Source organism: Bombina bombina, chromosome 4 (genome assembly GCF_027579735.1).
Source record: "Bombina bombina isolate aBomBom1 chromosome 4, aBomBom1.pri, whole genome shotgun sequence".
NCBI classification, from domain to species: Eukaryota; Metazoa; Chordata; class Amphibia; order Anura; family Bombinatoridae; genus Bombina; species Bombina bombina.
In genome coordinates, this window is record NC_069502.1 from 1,124,528,226 (window position 1) to 1,124,547,774 (window position 19,549).

The 19,549-nt window shown below is 39.8% G+C and overlaps 1 protein-coding gene across 2 annotated transcripts in view; it reads right to left on the reverse strand.

The window, feature by feature from the left end:
* The window catches only part of PTPN14 (protein tyrosine phosphatase non-receptor type 14), a 304,902-nt gene that overhangs the window by 112,182 nt on the left and 173,171 nt on the right, over positions 1-19,549 (reverse strand). For both annotated transcript variants that reach the window (XM_053712491.1, XM_053712492.1), the window contains 4 exons: positions 16,679-16,749; positions 11,925-12,012; positions 9,865-9,950; positions 5,307-5,394 (listed from right to left, as the gene is read on the reverse strand). In XM_053712491.1, coding sequence (XP_053568466.1) covers positions 5,307-5,394; positions 9,865-9,950; positions 11,925-12,012; positions 16,679-16,749 — 333 coding nt within the window. The remainder of the gene's footprint in view (positions 1-5,306; positions 5,395-9,864; positions 9,951-11,924; positions 12,013-16,678; positions 16,750-19,549) is intronic.

A 19,549-nucleotide genomic window follows, 5' to 3' on the forward strand; every position in this document is an offset into this window, starting at 1 on the left:
CCCCCTTAGGAAGTCCAGGCACAATACCCCTGTCATTTTCAACAGGGAGACTTTCCAACAGTCAGAACAGTACAAGCCACAGTATGCTGCCTGCATAACATAAATCAAAGTTACTTTCTCTGACCTCCTGCACACAGGGGAGGAAAACAACCCTCCAAAGAGGGGAAAAAAAACACCTCCAAGCACCAGCCGGTATTGAGGTAGTCCAACCCCACCCCCAAAGGGGAGAGAACAGACAAAAAAACAGCGCACATGCCCACAATGACACGAGGAAGCCATAGCCTGAGCAAAATCCAGGACCAAGAGATGAATCATCTGGACACTACTGTTGATTGCAACAGAGACAAACTCCCTCACCAAAAAGGAAGCACACACTAAGGGCAAACAGACCCCCATTGACAACACTGGGTCGTCCCGAACCAGTCCAACAGGATCATAAAATCTCCATACCTTCCAAGAAGGATCAGAGACAAGAACCCTGTTCTGAACAGTCCACAGGAACATAAGTCTCCAAACATCCAAACAAGGATCAGTGACAAGAACCCGGGACTGTCCTAAAACAGACTATACCCCCAGGGGAAAAACTTCCACTTTGGAAGGGTAGCTTACACCAGAAGCACATGTCAGATTATAAAGCAGGAGCTTTGCCTGGGTACAAACACACAAACCTTCTGCTTCTGAAGCAGTGCAGCTAACCACTATGCCACATATCCCTTCCCATCTAAAACAGAGCAGACATCACAGGGAATGTGATCCGGGCTAACCCGGAAAACAGGTACAGGACTCGCTCGTAAAATTCCAAGGCCAAAAGTGAAGAGAACACCCCTCATAGGAGACAAACTGCCTACCAAAAAAGGAGCAAGGCAATGACAAAGTCACGCAGCCACTCTAGAGCCCAAGGCACAATGGACAACACTCCCGAAGTCCAAGACTAAGGGAATAATTACAAGAACAAAGTCACCCAAAAAAAAGTTCAGAAATAGATTAGTCTCCATAATCTTCTCAAATTAACTTTCCGCAGGACCACACCCAAGGGAAAAGAATGCAGAGCATCCCAAGCCCTGGTGGAATATCCCAAGTGAAAGCTAGTAGTGGAAACGAAAGGAGACAACACAGTCTATCGTCGTCGATATGAAAAACGACTAACTCCTGGAAGCAGAAAGAGCCGGTCAAAAGCCGAGAAAAAAAGGACAAGGTCCAGACAGCCTCGACCTGAAGGAAGAGAATATAACAAAGGGAAAAAATCCTAAAAAAAAAAATCACAAGGAAGCCTCGGAAGGCAAGTTCACCAGGAACTGGCAGAATGAAAGGACCTAAAATCCTCCGAACCTCCAACCCCCTACGGGGAGGAGAGTACACTAGTTTCCACAGAGATCGGGAACCAACTGATATGTTGCAGTGGATCTCAGCGGAGCCCCAGCTGACTAAATTAAAAGGGCCAATGAGGACTTAATACAATCCCCCATGCCCCCAGGAAAACCAAGGACCATTGTGTCCTCTTAGAATGCTAGCTGTAACTTGTAACGAAGAACAAGGAAAACAACACAAATAGTAGTGAGAAACCACTCGGAGCCCCAGCCAGACACAACGGGTGCAACGTGTCTGATATAGGCCTCAAAGACAGAAGGATATGTACCCAGTCAGGACCAGCCTGAAGCAAAGGGCCCCCAGAACTGTCAACGACCACACAAGTCACCCCCTAGAAGGGAGAGATAAACAAACAGACAAACATAGGACAAAAACATGTCCTCACTCTTGGAAAAAACTTCTATAGAAGTAACAGAGCGACCACAAAATCAGGAGTATCAATTCCAGAGAAGAAAATTTCAGAATGAAATATAATAACAAACGTGAGCTTCAAAATCAAATAAAATCCATCCTAATTGGATTAAAATAAAAGATAGGGCAACCCGCAGGATATCGCTCAATAAGAACGGACACCCCTGCAGGACCAGCCCAACAGGGATCCGATACTTCCAAGCTCAGGACTGGAAAAGATACTCAAATAAAGAAGACGATAAGAAGATTACCTAAACCCCTTATGTCTAATCATGCATGACATTCGAATAGGAAGAATGAGAATCCCCCAACAGGTTAAGAGTGGGATCCTCCAGCAGTGCCAAAATGTGCCTCAGTAAAACACGAAGGCGCGCCAGTCTATAATGAAAGGCAAAACTTACCTCCGCCGGTGCAAATGAGGACCCTGGCCCCGAAGGGTGCCCCCCCCTGAAGCCTCAGGGGCATTCGCTCCTCCAGAAGGCTGAACTGGACCAGGCGATCCCACACCTGACGAGCCCTGGTTAACAGAACACGGACAATATCGTAAACACACTCCGGGAGATGTAAATGCACCAGCACCAAGGATATGGCCATGCGGAACAGTGCCGTAACCTCCGAAGGAAACAAGCCATAAGCAGCATTTGGGTCACCTGCATGCGTAGTAAGGGATGGTTGTAGGGGACACATCTCACGAGAAACAGCATCCCCAGAGGCGGATGGCTCAGTGGACCCCTGATTCCCTGATCCCGAGGAACGGAGCACTCTAAAACAGCATTCGGAACATAACTGATGGGCATGTATTACCCGGGCCAATTCATATTCTTCGCAAGAAGTAGAATCTGATTCAGAGACATCCGTCTCCAAAAAATCTGAATCCTCCATAACTGGGATACTGAAAAAAATGGACCAATAATAAAAATATAAACGGCAACCTACACCCCGAATGGCTGGGGCACTCACCACCTCCTAGGACCCAGACACTAGTGAACCAGAATTTTTCTGTTGCCACACAGTCAGGAATGCGGAAATGGAGCGCAAAAGCGTAACCATGCCCGGTCACAAGGTGTACCGTACAGTCCATGAAGGAGCACGCCAAACCATAAGGCCGCGTCACTTGCCATAGGCCGTTATGATCCGAAAAAGCCATGAGCCTAAGTGTCACTACACATTAGCAGACAGAATCACATAACAAACATGATTAAAGACCCCCCTGTTCAAGAACCCCCCCCAGGAGATATTAACCCTCGATTCCAAGACACAAAGGAGCCTCACTGAGACCCTGTGTTAAAGTTATCCCGAAAGGTTGTAGCCCCTCTCGGATAAACCGTTGTATTACAGTATGACGAAAGTAAAATGAAATGATCTTACTGAAAACTACACCGTGGAACAGGAACACGGCCCTTCAAGTGTGACAGATAGTAGCATCGCTTCTGATATGGACCTGAGAGAAGAAAGCAGGCAGCAAAACTCGTCAATGCTGATTGCTATTGGAGCTGTTAACATGAGTCGGGATGGTTTTGCAGAAAGACTCTCCCTGCATCTCCGGACTCTAACTTTCATCCAAGCTCTCACTGAGAGGCTGACAGGACTACTTAAAACTCCAGTCCCATTCCGAAGAGTACTACCCTCCATAAGAGACTACTCCAAATCTTCCGACACTTCTCGGCCAACCTCCTGGGACGAAAGGCAAAGAATGACTGGGGGATGGGGGAAGAGGGAGGGGTATTTAAGCCTTTGGCTGGGATGTCTTTGCCTCCTCCTGGTGGCCAGGTTCTGAATTCCCCAAATTAATGAATGCAGCTGTGGACTCTTTCCATGTATGAAGAAAATTACTTCCAGAATCCCTGTACTTCTTACTTATTACAAAGAAGATCACAAAATACATATGACTGAACATTTAAATACATAGTGCTTTTTGATGCTTTTGTTTGTTTCCATGGATGCTTCACTTACTTTTTTTGTTGTGTCACACTTTGCTTGTCTCATTGGTGCATTTTCCCCCCCACTTTGGCATCTAAACATAATAGTGGCAGCCATCTTTGACCATTAGATATAAAGTGCTCCTGGTTGTGCTTTATTCTGTGCAGATAACCTTTGTTGTGACTTTGTTATTACCTCAACTATTTTCTTGTCTGCCAGCTTTATCTACGGTGTTGTGTAATCTCTGGCTGATTGTCACAGAATCTTTAAAGGACCATTAAACCCAGTAGAATAGCATAATTAATAAATGTATAATAAATAGACAGATTTTAGCTAGTTTTTTCTGCTCTGCATCATGTGACAGCCATCAGCCAATCCCAAAATGCATATATCTATAGTCTGACTCTTGCACATGCTCAGTATGAGCTGGTGCCCCAGAAAGTGTGCATATAAAACTATTGCGCATATTTAAATGTCAATTGGATTTAGAAAGTTGTTTAAAATTGTGGGCTCTACCTGAATCATAAAAGTTTAATTTTGACTTTAGTGTCCACTGTCCCTTTAAGACCTCTAAATGGGATTATATGATTGTATATTCATTTCACGTTATCAGTGAGTCAAGCTATATTATTCCTCATATTAGGATGAGACCTAGTTGGCAATTGGTTTATGCACAAGAACTTTCTAGTTTGAGGGGGGGTGACAATCTACTTAAAAATTGTTATTGTTTAAAAATATAGATAATGCCTTTATTGCCCATTCCCCAGATTTGCATAACCAACACAGTTATATTAATATACTTTTTACCTCTGTGATTATCTTGTATCCAAGCCTCTGCAGACTACTACCTTATATCGCTGCTTTTCACAAACTTGCATTTTAGCCAGTTAGTGCTAGTCAATGCATAACTCCATGGGAGAGAGCACAATGTTAAATATGTTAATGTGAAAAAGCACTGTCTGGCTAATAAAATACACTGAGTTAAGAGGCAGCCTGTAGGGGCTTAGAAACAGCCAGGGATTTAGAAGTTATAAAGTATATTAAAGGAATAGTCTAGTCAAAAGTAAACTTTCATTATTCAGATAGAACATGCAATTTTAAGCAACATTCTAATTTACTCCTATTATCAATTTATATTTGTCCTTTGGTATCTTTATTTGAATGCAAGCTTAGTAGCCAGCCCATTTTTGGTTCAGAACTTGGGTTGCGCTTGCTGATTGGTGGCTACATTTAGACTCCCACTAACTGTCTAAAATGCAAGTCTACAAGTTTAACCCCTGCGACTGCTACTGCTGATAGAGGCAGTTTCTGATCAGGGTAATCAGTTCTCTGGGGCTCCCACATGCTACTTTAACTATGTATTTAATCCATTTGTGGGGGTTAAACACAAAGACTTGCAGCATCACCAGGGTTAAAATAATGTTCTCTAATGCATTAGAGCATGCATTTTTTTCACTAGGATAGATTGTTTAAAAAAGGGATGGCAAATCTGGTTTTCTTCATTCAAATGGTATAACAAATGTTCCACTTTGCATCCATTCTGCAAATGAAATACTTTTCTAGAATAAATATGCAAGAGACACATTCATTATAGATTATTCACCTACCATGTGAAACAGAACAGTTTCATCCTTTCTGATAAGATCTAAGACAACTGCAGACTTGTTATGGGTTATATGCCCAATGTCATTCCACCTGGAAAAAAATATAGTGCATCAGAGACTCACTCCAGAGTGCAGATGGCAGGAATATAATTCAGCCTTGCACAAAGCACAGTTTATCACCATGATCATTATTAGGAGTGATTTACAATAATATACACCTAGATTACGAGTTTTGCGTTAGAGGCTGTGTTGTGCTAACAAGCAGTTTATGCTCACTGCTCACTTACAGACAGCGCTGGTATTACGGGTTTTTACAAACCAGACAAGAAGTGAGCGTTAAGCAAAATTTTGCTTCTTACCGCACTCCAATACAAGCGCTGCTTACGTTAGCGGTGAGCTGGTATAACGTGCTCGTGCACTATTTCCCCATAGGAAACAACGGGGAGAGCCGGCTGAAAAAAAGTCTAACACCTGCAAAAAAGCAGCGTAAAGCTCCTTAACGCAGCCCCATTGATTCCTATGGGGAAATAAAATTTATGTCTACACCTAACACCCTAACATGAACCCCGAGTCTAAACACCACTAATCTTACACTTATTAACCCCTAATTTACTGCCCCCATCATCGCCGACACCTACATTATATTATTAACCCCTAATCTGCCGCTCCGGATACCGCCGCCACCTACATTATACTTAGGAACCCCTAATCTGCTGCCCCCAACATCGCCGACACCTACATTATATTTATTAACCCCTAATCTGCCGCCCCCAATGTCGCCGCCACTATAAGAAACATATTAACCCCTAAACCGCCGCACTCCCGCCTCCCAAACATTAGTTAAATATTATTAACCCCTAATCTGCCGTCCCTAACATCGCCGCCACCTACCTACATTTATTAACCCCTAATCTGCCGCCCCCAAAGTCTCCGCCACTATTCTAAATTTATTAACCCCTAAACCTAAGTCTAACCCTAACCCCCACTAACTTAAATATAATTTAAATAAATCTAAATAAAATTACTATAATTAACTAAATAATTGCTATTTAAAACTAAATACTTACCTATAAAATAAACCCTAAGATAGCTACAATATAACAATATTAATATTAACTATTTAATAACTACCTAGTTAAAATAAATACAAATTTACCAGTAAAATAAAACCTAACCTAAGTTTCACTAACACCCAACACTACACTATAATTAAATTAATTCCCTAAATTAAATACAATTAAATAAAATTATCTAAAGTACAAAAAACAAACAAACACTAAATTACAGAAAATAATAAACAAATTACAAGATTTTTTAACTAATTACACCTAATCTAATCCACCTAACAAAATAAAAAAGCCCCCCAAAATTAAAAAAACCCTACCCTACACTAAATTACAAATAGCCCTTAAAAGGGCATTTTGCTGGGCATTGCCCCAAAGTAATCAGCTCTTTTACCTGTAAAAAAAATTACAAATTAAAACCCACCACCCACACAACCAACCCTACTCTAAAACCCACCCAATACCCCTTAAAAAAAACCCAACACTAACCCCTTGAAGATTACCTTACCGGGAGAAGTCTTTATCCAACTGGGCCGAAGTCCTCAACGAAGCCGGGAGAAGTCTTCATCCAAGCCGGGCGAAGTGGTCCTCCAGACGGGCAGAAGTCTTCATCCAGACGGCATCTTCTATCTTCATCCATCCGGCGCGGAGCGGGTCCATCTTCAAGACATCCGGCGCGGAGCATCCTCTTCCAACAAAGTCTTCTTACTAAATGACGGTTCCTTTAAGTGACATCATCCAAGATGGCGTCCCTTCAATTCCGATTGGCTGATAGAATTCTATCAGTCAATCGGAATTACGGTAGAAAAAAACCTATTGGCTGATGCAATCAGCCAACAGAATTGAGCTGGCATTCTATTGGCTAATTGGAACAGCCAATAGAATGCCAGCTCAATCCTATTGGCTGATTGGATCAGCCAATAGGATTGAACTTCAATCCTATTGGCTGATTGCATCAGCCAAAAGGATTTTTTCTACCTTAATTCCGATTGGCTAATAGAATTCAGCCAATCGGAATTGAAGGGATGCCATATTGAATGACGTCACTTAAAGGAACCGTCATTTAGTAAGAAGACTTTGTTGGAAGAGGATGCTCCGTGCCGGATGTCTTGAAGATGGACCCACTCCGTGCCGGATGGATGAAGATGGAAGATGCCGTCTGGATGAAAACTTCTGCCCGTCTGGAGGACCACTTCGCCCGGCTTGGTTGAAGACTTCTTCCGGCTTCATTGAGTACTTCGGCCCGGTTGGATGAAGACTTCTCCCGGTAAGGTGATCTTCAAGGGGTTAGTGTTAGTTTTTTTTAAGGGGGTATTGGGTGGGTTTTAGAGTAGGGTTGGTTGTCTGGGTGGTGGGTTTTAATGCTGGGGGGGATTTGTAATTTTTTTTACAAGTAAAAGAGCTGATTACTTTGGGGCAATGCCCCGCAAAAGGGGTGTACTGCTATTTGTAATTTAGTGTAGGGTAGGGCTTTTTTTATTTTGGGGGGGCTTTTTTATTTTGTTAGGTGGATTAGATTAGGTGTAATTAGTTTAAAAATCTTGTAATTTGTTTATTATTTTCTGTAATTTAGTGTTTGTTTTTTTCGTACTTTAGCTAATTTTATTTAATTGTATTTAATTTAGGGAATTAATTTAATTATAGTGTAGTGTTAGGTGTTAATTTAGGTTAGGTTTTATTTTTCAGGTACATTTGTATTTATTTTAACTAGGTAGTTATTAAATAGTTAATAACTATTTAGTAACTATTCTATCTAGTTAAAATAAATACAAACTTGCCTGTAAAATAAAAATAAACCCTAAGCTAGCTACAATGTAACTATTAGTTATATTGTAGCTAGCTTAGGGTTTATTTTACAGGTAAGTATTTAGTTTTAAATAGGAATAATTTAGTTAATGATAGTTATTTTTATTTAGATTTATTTAAATTATATTTAAGTTAGGGGGTGTTAAGGTTAGACTTAGATTTAGGGGTTACTAACTTTAATATAGTGGCGGCGGCGACGTTGGGGGCGGCAGATTATGAGTTAATAAATGTAGGTAGGTGTTGTGATGTTAGGGACGGCAGATTAGGGGTTAATAATATTTAACTAGTGTTTACGATGCGGGAGTGCGCCAGTTTAGGGGTTAATATATTTATTATAGTGGCGGCGATGTCCGGTTCGGCAGATTAGGGGTTAAACATTTTATTTTAGTGTTTGCGATGTAGTTTTATGCTACGGCATTGTAGTGTAAAAGTCTTAACTACTGACTTTAAAATGTGGTACCAGTCTTGACAGGAGAGGGTGTACTGCTCACTTTTTGTCAGACTCGTAATACCGGCGCTATGCAAGTCCCATTGAAAAAAATAGGATACGCAATTATGTAAGTGGATTTGCGGTATTTCCAAATCTGGCCAAAAAAGTGAGCGGTACACCTGTACCTGCAAGACTCGTAATACCAGCGGGCGTTAAAAAGCAGCGTTAGGACCGACCAACGCTGCTTTTTAAGCCTAACGCAAAACTCGTAATCTAGCCGATTGTTTTGTTACCCATACAGCTATTTCATGTCCCCTACACAAAAATATAAGCCAACAGAATCACAGTGATTTCTGAAAATCTTAGACACCTACTAATAAATCTGTGCTTCTTTTACTTGTCCTAAATGCATTAAATAAAGGGGCAGTAAAGTCAAATTAAAACTGCATGCAGTATTAAACGACTTTCCAATTTGCTTCTATTGTCAAATTTGCTTTGATTTCTTGGTATCCTTTGTTGAAGACTAAACCTAGGTAGCATGATAGGAGCTTAGAAATGTGCACGTGTCTAAAGCAGTCTATGGCAGAAATGTTTGTAACTATATATATTACTATAAACAATGTTGCACTACACTGCTGCCAGATGGCTAAATACACGTGCACGCTCCTGAACTCAACTATAATTACTCTTTAGCAAAGGATACCATGAGAACTAAGCAAAATTGATAATAGAAGTAATTTGGAAAGTTGTTTAAGATTCCATGCGCTATCCAACCAATTTAAGTTTAATTTTGACTTTACCATCCCTTTAATGTTTGACACGTTCAGTCACCACCCTGCTGATCATAGCTTTGCAACATTGTAAAAGTGCTTAGCTGTATCCTTGTATAATATATTGTAAAAGGTACAACAGGACTTTGCAAAAACAATAAAGCTTTTCGCTATTCTGTTACTATAATTTTAGTTAGAAGCTAGTTAGGGAAAAAACAGTCAAAACGGACATGTAATAAGACTTTATATTCTAGAGGAAAAGTCATTAGACTTGATCCATTACTTGATCCTAAGAATGTCTGAAAATAATTCACCATAAGCTCCCAAGCAGCCTTAGTTTTTCTTGCCTGGCCCTGCCATTGGCTGCTAAATACACTGTGACAACGGTCATGTAACTCTTAAGAGAGTTTGATTATAGTTTGTCAAAGTTCAAACCCCAACACCAAATCTAACGATGATCCGTAAGGTGATGATCTTAAGTGCAAATTTACCTGTAAGAAGAAACAGCAGATTGTCCATTCCGAACAAAGATACCCATATAGAAAACACAAAGGGTGATATCATTTCCATGATTGTCCTTAAATAAAAAAATAAAACAATAGATTTTTTTTAAAATTCTACCAGTCTGTTTTTGCATATAATAATATATATTTGAACATGTATTAATTGTTTTATAACAGGTAAAAGGGATGTTAGTTTTATTAACGGGATGTTAAACACATTTTATTCCCATTTCGGGCTACATTAGGAGTGCATCATTATAGTTTGCACGCAAGCGTAATCGGGTTTTCAAGGCTGTTTACGCTAAAAATGATTACCGCAACTTCAAAGCTCTGGTTAGCTGTTACGCTTAAATAAAAAGTTGCACAAAACACATGTATATTTATCTGAATTGGAGCCCTTTGCAGTCAAGTAGATGAAAACATGAAAGAAAATATTTACGCAATAATCATATTTAATAAAGTGCTATACTGTGTATTTACTGTAAATAATACACATTACAATGTACAGCACATTGCAGGATATGTATTTTCAAATAGATATATATATATATATATATATATATATATATATATATATATATATATATATACACACACACACACATACACACACACACACACACAGAGAAGCACACTCACAGGAACGAAAAACTGTCTCAATACCATTGTTAGCCTGTTCTATGGCGATTTACCATCTGGGTGCAGATTCTTTTAGCCCAGTAATGCTTTTCACAGAGTAGAACTTTCCTGTAGTAAATCAGTCTGATCCCGCCTATTATGGTCAATCCAGCACCAAAATACCAGGCAATTCCTCTCTGTACAAGGAACACAGCAACCCAAGACGATCATTTTGCCCTTCATTTCACTTCGTCAGTGAGGTGTAGCCATATTCCTCTAAACACACTGAGCAAGGAGTCCACGTCTGGATTCTCCTTTTTCCCATGGGAGACTACATTTTTATGACCCTGGGGAGGTTTCCCTAAGGGTGATGGGGGAAACCAGGTGTGGACTCCTTGCCCAGTGTCCTTAGAGGAATATGGCTGCACCTCACTGACGAGGCCCATAGAAGGCCAAAACGATCGTCTGGGGTTGTCATGTTCCTTGTTCAGAGGAGAATTGCCTGGTATTTCGGGGCTGGACTGACCTTACTTGGCGGGATCAGACTGATATACTGTAGGAAAGGTTTCCTCTGTGAAAAGCACAACTGGGCTAAAAGAGGCTGCTCCTAGGTGATAACTCGCCATAGAACAAGCTACTGAGCTGCTGTTCATTCCTGGTAGATAATCTATATATATCTGTATATATCCATATATAATCATGTGTGTGTCAAATATATATATTTATTTATTTTCCCATTGTTCTCTCTAAGTATAGGTGGGGATGCCACAGGATAAATCAGCTATTTCCAAATACCAAATTAAGGAGCTACTACTATACACACACACACACATATATATATATATATATATATATATATATACACACACATATACATATACACACACATACATACAAGTGCAAAGCTTTGTTGAAGTGTTGTATGCAGTCAGTTAAAAGAATGTATAAGACAAAAGACCTGGATTAAAAGGTTCTGGTAGTATAATTACACTGTTACATAATTATTTCAATAGTTATTGTGTTAAAGGAACAGTCTACTTGAAAATGTTTATTTTTAAAAAATATAGAAAATCCCTTTATTACTCATTCCCCAGTTTTGCTTAACCAACACTTTTATATTAATATACTTTTTACTTCTGTAATTACCTTTTATCTAAGCCTCTGCAGACTGCCCCCTTATTTCAGTTTTCTTGACAGACTTGCATTTTAGCCAATCAGTGCTGACTCCTAGGTGGGAGTTATCTATAAGGCACACATAAACTAGCGCCTTCAAGGGCTTAGAATTTAGCTTTCAACAATGAATACCAAGAGAAAAAAGCAAAATTGCACGCTATCTGAATCATGAAAGTTTAATTTTGACTAGACTGTCCCTTTAAGTTTATCTTATTCAAAAAATTATAAAAAGAAGAGCAAAGTATTCAAGATCATACCTTAACACGAAAGCATTCCTGCCCATAACCCTCCAGATGTTCTGCCTCTTTTATGTATAAGATTTCAGCCTCTTTTGGTGGCATCCCACTAGAATGTATAAAATAAGAAAATAACTAAAGGGCAAATAAAGCCAAAGATAATGAGCTAAATGCAGTAATTGGAAAAGAATAAGATATTATTTTAAAAGTTACACATACTTTAAGGGGTATCAATATCTCAAGACCACTTTGCTTTATTTTGAACCAGTTTTGCGTCTGAATTTGGAGCGATACAGTCTAAAAATAGTCATAAAATCATTTTGAAGTAATGGGTTATAAATTATTTAGCTAAACCCTAGAGATAATCCTCCCAAGCGTACAGGGATGCTTTTATGTTGAGGCCATTTGCAAGGTCGTGGATGGATACTGGACTTTTACATTAGAAAATGTTATACTCAAAAAGGATCAAAACATTCTTTCCTTATTAATGCAAATGTTTCTGATGGGTCAGCACTCTAGCTTAGCCTACTTTACTCCAAATAGATAGATACTGAATTGACTCTAGAAGGGCAGGGGTATATAGGGGAGAGGCTTACCTCTCCATCAGATATCTGTTGGGCATTTCTACCTAATCTAGTGATCAGGAGACATAAACCCACCCCTACCTAGTTTAGTAGTTAGAAGACATAAACCCACCACTAACTACTCTAGTTGTTAGAAGACATTTACTCATTGCTACCTACTCTAGCGGTGAGAAGACATATACCCACCACTACCTACTATATCTGTGAAAATACATACTATACCCACCACTACCTACTCTAGTTGTTAGAAGACATTTACTCACCACTACCTACTCTAGTGGTTAGAAGACATATACCCACCACTACCTAATCTAGTGGTCAAAAGACATATACCTACAACTACCTACTCTAGTAGTCAGAAGACATATACCCACCACTACCTACTATAGCTATGAAAATACATACTATACCCAACACTACCTACTCTAGTGGTTAGAAGACAAAGATCAACAAAAACATACTCTAGTGGTCAGAAGACATATACCCACCACTACCTACTTTAGTGGTTAGAAGACATATACCCACCACTACCTACTCTAGTGGTTAGAAGACAAATACCCACAAATACATACTCTAGTGGTTAGAAGACATATACCCACCAATACATACTCTAGTGGTCAGAAGACATATACCCACCACTACCTACTTTAGTGGTTAGAAGACATATACCCACCACTACATACTCTAATGGTTAGAGGACATATACCCACCACTACCTACTCTAGTGGTTAGAAGACATATATCCACCACTACCTACTCTAGTGGTTAGAAGACATATACCCAACACTACCTACTCTAGTGGTTAGAAGACATATACCCACCACTACCTACTCTAGTGGTTAGAAGACATATACCCACCACTACCTACTCTAGTGGTTAGAAGACATATACCCACCACTACCTACTCTAGTGGTCAAAGGACATATACCCACCACTACCTACTCTAGTGGTCAGAAGACATATACCCACCACTACATACTCTGGTGGTTAGAAGACCTATACCCACCACTACCTACTCTAGTGGTCAGAAGACATATACCCACCACTACATACTCTGGTGGTTAGAAGACATATACCCACCACTACCTACTCTAGTGGTCAGAAGACATATACCCACCACTACCTACTCTAGTGGTCAGAAGACATATACCCACCAATACCTACTCTAGTGGTCAGAAGACATATACCCACCACTACCTACTCTAGTGGTCAGAAGACATATACCCAGCACTACCTACTCTAGTGGTTAGAAGACATATACCCACCATAACATACTCTAGTGGTTAGAGGAAATATACCCACCACTACCTACTCTAGTGGTCAAAGGACATATACCCACCACTACCTACTCTAGTGGTCAGAAGACATATACCCACCACTACATACTCTGGTGGTTAGAAGACATATACCCACCACTACCTACTCTAGTGGTCAAAGGACATATACCCACCACTACCTGCTCTAGTGGTTAGAAGACATATACCCATCACTACATACTCTAGTGGTTAGAAGACATATACCCACCACTACATACTCTAGTGGTTAGAGGACATATACCCACCACTACCTACTCTAGTGGTCAAAGGACATATACCCACCACTACCTACTCTAGTGGTCAGAAGACATATACCCACCACTACATACTCTGGTGGTTAGAAGACATATACCCACCACTACCTACTCTAGTGGTCAGAATACATATACCCACCACTACCTACTCTAGTGGTCAGAAGACATATACCCACCACTACCTACTCTAGTGGTCAGAAGACATATACCCACCACTACCTACTCTAGTGGTCAGAAGACATATACCCACCACTACCTACTCTAGTGGTCAGAAGACATATACCCACCACTACCTACTCTAGTGGTCAGAAGACATATACCCACCACTACCTACTCTAGTGGTCAGAAGACATATACCCACCACTACCTACTCTAGTGGTCAGAAGACATATACCCACCACTACCTACTCTAGTGGTCAGAAGACATATACCCATCACTACCTACTCTAGTGGTCAGAAGACATATACCACTAATACATACTCTAGTGGTCAGAAGACATATACCCACCACTACCTACTCTAGTGGTCAGAAGACATATACCCACCACTACCTACTCTAGTGGTTATAAGACATATACCCACCTCTACCTACTCTAGTGGTTAGAAGACATATACCCACCACTACCTACTCTAGTGGTTAGAAGACATATACCCACCACTACCTACTCTAGTGGTTAGAAGACATATACCCACCACTACATACTCTAGTGGTTAGAAGACATATACCCACCACTACATACTCTAGTGGTTAGAGGACATATACCCACAACTACCTACTCTAGTGGTCAGAGGACATATACCCACCACTACCTACTCTAGTGGTCAGAAGACATATTCCCACCACTACCTACTCTAGTGGTCAGAAGACATATACCCACCACTACCTACTCTAGTGGTTAGAAGACATATACCCACCACTACATACTCTAGTGGTTAGAAGACATATACCCACCACTACCTACTTTAGTGGTTAGAAGACATATACCCATCACTACCTACTCTAGTGATTAGAAGACATATACCCACCACTACCTACTCTAGTGGTCAGAAGACATATACCCACCACTACCTACTCTAGCGGTTAGAAGACATATACCCACCACTACCTACTCTAGTGGTTAGAAGACCTATACCCACCACTACCTACTCTAGTGGTTAGAAGACCTATATACACCACTACCTACTCTAGTGGTTAGAAGACATATACCCACCACTACCTACTCTAGTGGTTAGAAGACATATACCCACCACTACCTACTCTAATGGTTAGAAGACATATACCCACCACCACCTACTCTAGTGGTTAGAAGACATATACCCACCACCACCTACTCTAGTGGTTAGAAGACATATACCCACCACTACCTACTCTAGTGGTTAGAAGACATATACCCACCACTACCTACTCTAGTGGTTAGAAGACATATACCCACCACTACCTACTCTAGTGGTTAGAAGACATATACCCACCACTACCTACTCTAGTGGTTAGAAGACATATACCCACCACTACCTACTCTAGTGGTTAGAAGACATATACCCACCACTACATACTCTAGTGGTTAGAAGACATATACCCACCACTACCTACTCTAGTGGTCAGAAGACCTATACCCACCACTACCTACTCTAGTGGTCAGAAGACATATACCCACCACTACCTACTCTAGTGGTTAGAAGACATATACCCACCACTACCTACTCTAATGGTTAGAAGACATATACCCACCACTACCTACTCTAGTGGTTAGAAGACATATACCCACCACCACCTACTGTAGTGGTTAGAAGACATATACCCACCACCACCTACTCTAGTGGTTAGAAGACATTTACCCACCACTACCTACTCTAGTGGTTAGAAGACATATACCCACCATTACCTACTCTAGTGGTTAGAAGACATATACCCACCACTACATACACTAGTGGTTAGAGGACATATACCCACCACTACATACTCTAGTGGTTAGAAGACATATACCCACCACTACATACTCTAGTGGTTAGAAGACAAATACCCACCACTACCTACTCTAGAGGTCAGAGGACATATACCCACCACTACCTACTCTAGTGGTCAGAAGACATATACCCACCACTACCTACTCTAGTGGTCAGAAGACATATACCCACCACTACCTACTCTAGTGGTCAGAAGACATATACCCACCACTACCTACTCTAGTGGTCAGAAGACATATACCCACCACTTCCTACTCTAGTGGTCAGAAGACATATACCCACCACTACCTACTCTAGTGGTCAGAAGACATATACCCACCACTACCTACTCTAGTGGTCAGAAGACATATACCACCAATACATACTCTAGTGGTCAGAAGACATATACCCACCACTACCTACTCTAGTGGCCAGAAGACATCTACAAACAAATAGTGATATAGTTCTTCAAGAGCATGAATCATAAATTGCTTAGAAATGCATAACTGTGAAATAATTAAAATTAATATAATTCATATTTATTTAGATGTTTGTGCAAATCAGTGATTAACATGTATGAGATTTAAAAAAATAATAATAATCAAGAATTGCTGAATTATATACATTTTATGAAAATTGGAGACAGGGAAATACAAAGTTGTTAGTTTTTTTATTACCTAAGAGCTTTGTGTTCCAAGGCTATTTTATTAATTATATCTCCCAGGAAAGCTTCATCTTGGGGCCAGCCCTGCAAAGAAAGAAGCATCAGATTTATTATATTATGTTGTCAGTCTTGATGTATATTGTGCTTCCTTTCTTGATACTTCTATAAATACTTGATGAATGCACTGTCTACAGCATGTGTGTCCACAACTTTTATATAAGGAACCATGCTGGAATTTATTTCCATTTACAAAACATTATACAATGTTATCAACTGAAATAAAAATATATACTTCTTAAAAGAAAAGTAAACACAGACTCATGAATCAGATAAGCAATGCAATTTTATACAAAAGTCCTTTTTACTTCTATTGTCAAAAATGCGTTGTCCTCTTGGTATCCTTCTTGAAGGGCAAACCTAGGTAGGCTGAGGAGCAGCAATGCACTACTGGAAGCTAGCTGAAAACATTGGGTAATGACAAGAGGCAGTCACCAATCAGCAGATACCTCCTAGCAGGGCATCAAAGCTTCTAAGCCAATCAGCAGATACCTCCTAGCAGGGCATCACTGCTTCTAAGCCAATCAGCAGCTAGCTTCTAGCAGTGCATTGTTGCTTTTGAACATCGGGTGAGCTAATGACAAGAGGCATATATGTGCAGCCACCAATCAGCAGCTAGTTCCTAGCAGGGCACCGCTGCTTCTAAGCCAATCAGCAGCTAGCTCCTAGCAGTGCATTGTTGCTTTTGAACATCGGGTGAGCTAATGACAAGAGGCATATATGTGCAGCCACCAATCAGCAGCTAGCTCCTAGCAGGGCACCGCTGCTTGTAAGCCAATCAGCAGCTAGCTCCTAGCAGTGCATTGTTGCGTTTGAACAAATGATAACAAGATAATAATGCAAATTTGATAAAAGGTGTAAATTAGAAAGGATTTTTTTATTTAATTTTATAATTGCCTGCTCTATCTTAATCATAAAGCTTTGATGTTACTGTTCTATTAACCAAGTTATATCAAGTGTGCAATTATTACAGTGAGGCCCCGGTTTACGCACGACTCGGTATACGAAATTTCGGTTTACGAAATCGAAATTTGAAGAAAAATTGACTCGGTTTACGAATTTTTTTCGCAATACGAAACAAAATGCCGGTTTGCCCCCCTCGGTTTACGAATATTTTTCACAATACGAAACCAGTGGCCCCTGTGCCCCCTGCATACTCAAGTATGATTGAATTAATGAAGTTTGGGTACCAGTGTGGAGGTGTTGGAGAGGTTTTGGAGCCATTTTGCAGCAAGTTGTTGAGCCTTTTGGAGTCATTTGCAGCAAGTTGTTAAGCCTTTTGGAGCCATTTGCAGCAAGTTGTGGAGCCTTTTGGAGACATTGGAGCCATTTGCAGCAAGTTGTTAAGCCTTTTGGAGCCTTTTGGAGCATTTTTTGGACACTTTATTTGAATTTTTTCAGACCTCCGGAACGCATTAATTGATTTTAAATGCATTCCTATGGGAAACCGTGTTTCGGTTTACGAATTTTTCGCAATACGAAACGACCCGGAGAACGAATTAAATTCGTAAACCGAGGCCTCACTGTATTTATAATATTAGGATGAGACAGGTAGTTTTGAATTGTGGGTTTAAACACATAGGAGTAAATAGACACCAAATAAAATCATGGTAGGGACATACTATACCCCACCTGACATTAGTGACATTGAGGGTGCCAAACTGCTATTAAAAAGAGGAAAGGCTGCAATTTATGTCCATTATGAAGTTCTATTTAATTATTGCTTTTGTTTTTATTACCCTAAAAGGAGCACTAAATGTAATAGAGCTGCATAATTAATTAGAGAGCAATAAAAAGACAATGAAATAGTACACACTTATTTATTTATGTATTTTAATTTACTTTCTCCCTGTATCATGTGACACCCATCAGCCAATAACAGACTCATATGTTTACACTGTGAGGTCTTGCACATGCCCAGTAGTAGCTGCTGCCTCAGAAAGTGCATATAACAAGACTGTACACAATTGATAATGGAAGTAAATTGGAAATTTGTTTGCTGTACCTGATTCATAAATATTTAACTACATTAGAACAATGACTACAACTTAAGAAGATAGTAATAGGTCAGAATTAATAACGGATGATGATATACTCATTTAGTGTTATCAAATAATACACAAAACATAATCAAACATAAAAACAAAAGAATTACATAAGTTACTCAGACAAAACATTAAAACGGCAAATTCAATTGGTTTGAGAAAATGGTTGTTTTATTTGAGACAAAGTGTTCTCCAATAAAAATACTGAAGATAATTACAGAACATTCAAAGCTTTGTTAAATAGGTACACATTTTCACATAAAACCCAGCCAATATGGCTCAATAAACAGATGGTAAAAGAGATAAGGAAGAAAAAGCAGATATGTCAGTTAGTTAGTGAGGAAGGTTCCAATGCATCATTTAAAGCATATATTGGAACTAGCAATGCTAAAATAAAAAAATGAACAAAAAAAAATGCGTAGGACAGCAAAACTAGCCTTAAGAAATATATATTAATTGATCTGTAGTGACCAAGAGAAGGCTTAAGATTTAAAGAAATAGTCTAGTGAAAATTAAACTTTCGTGATTCAGATAGAGCATATAATTTTAAGCTACTTTCTAATTTACTCCTATTATCAATTTTTCTTTGTTCTCTTGTTCTCTTTATTTAAAAAAGCAAGAATGTAAGCATAGGAGCCGGCCCGATTTTAGTTCAGCACCTGGGTAGCACTTTCTGATTGGTGTCTAAATGTAGCCACCAATCAGCAAGCTCTACCCAGGTGCTGAACCAAAAATGGGCCGGCTCCTATGCTTACATTCAAATAAAGATAGCAAAAGAACGA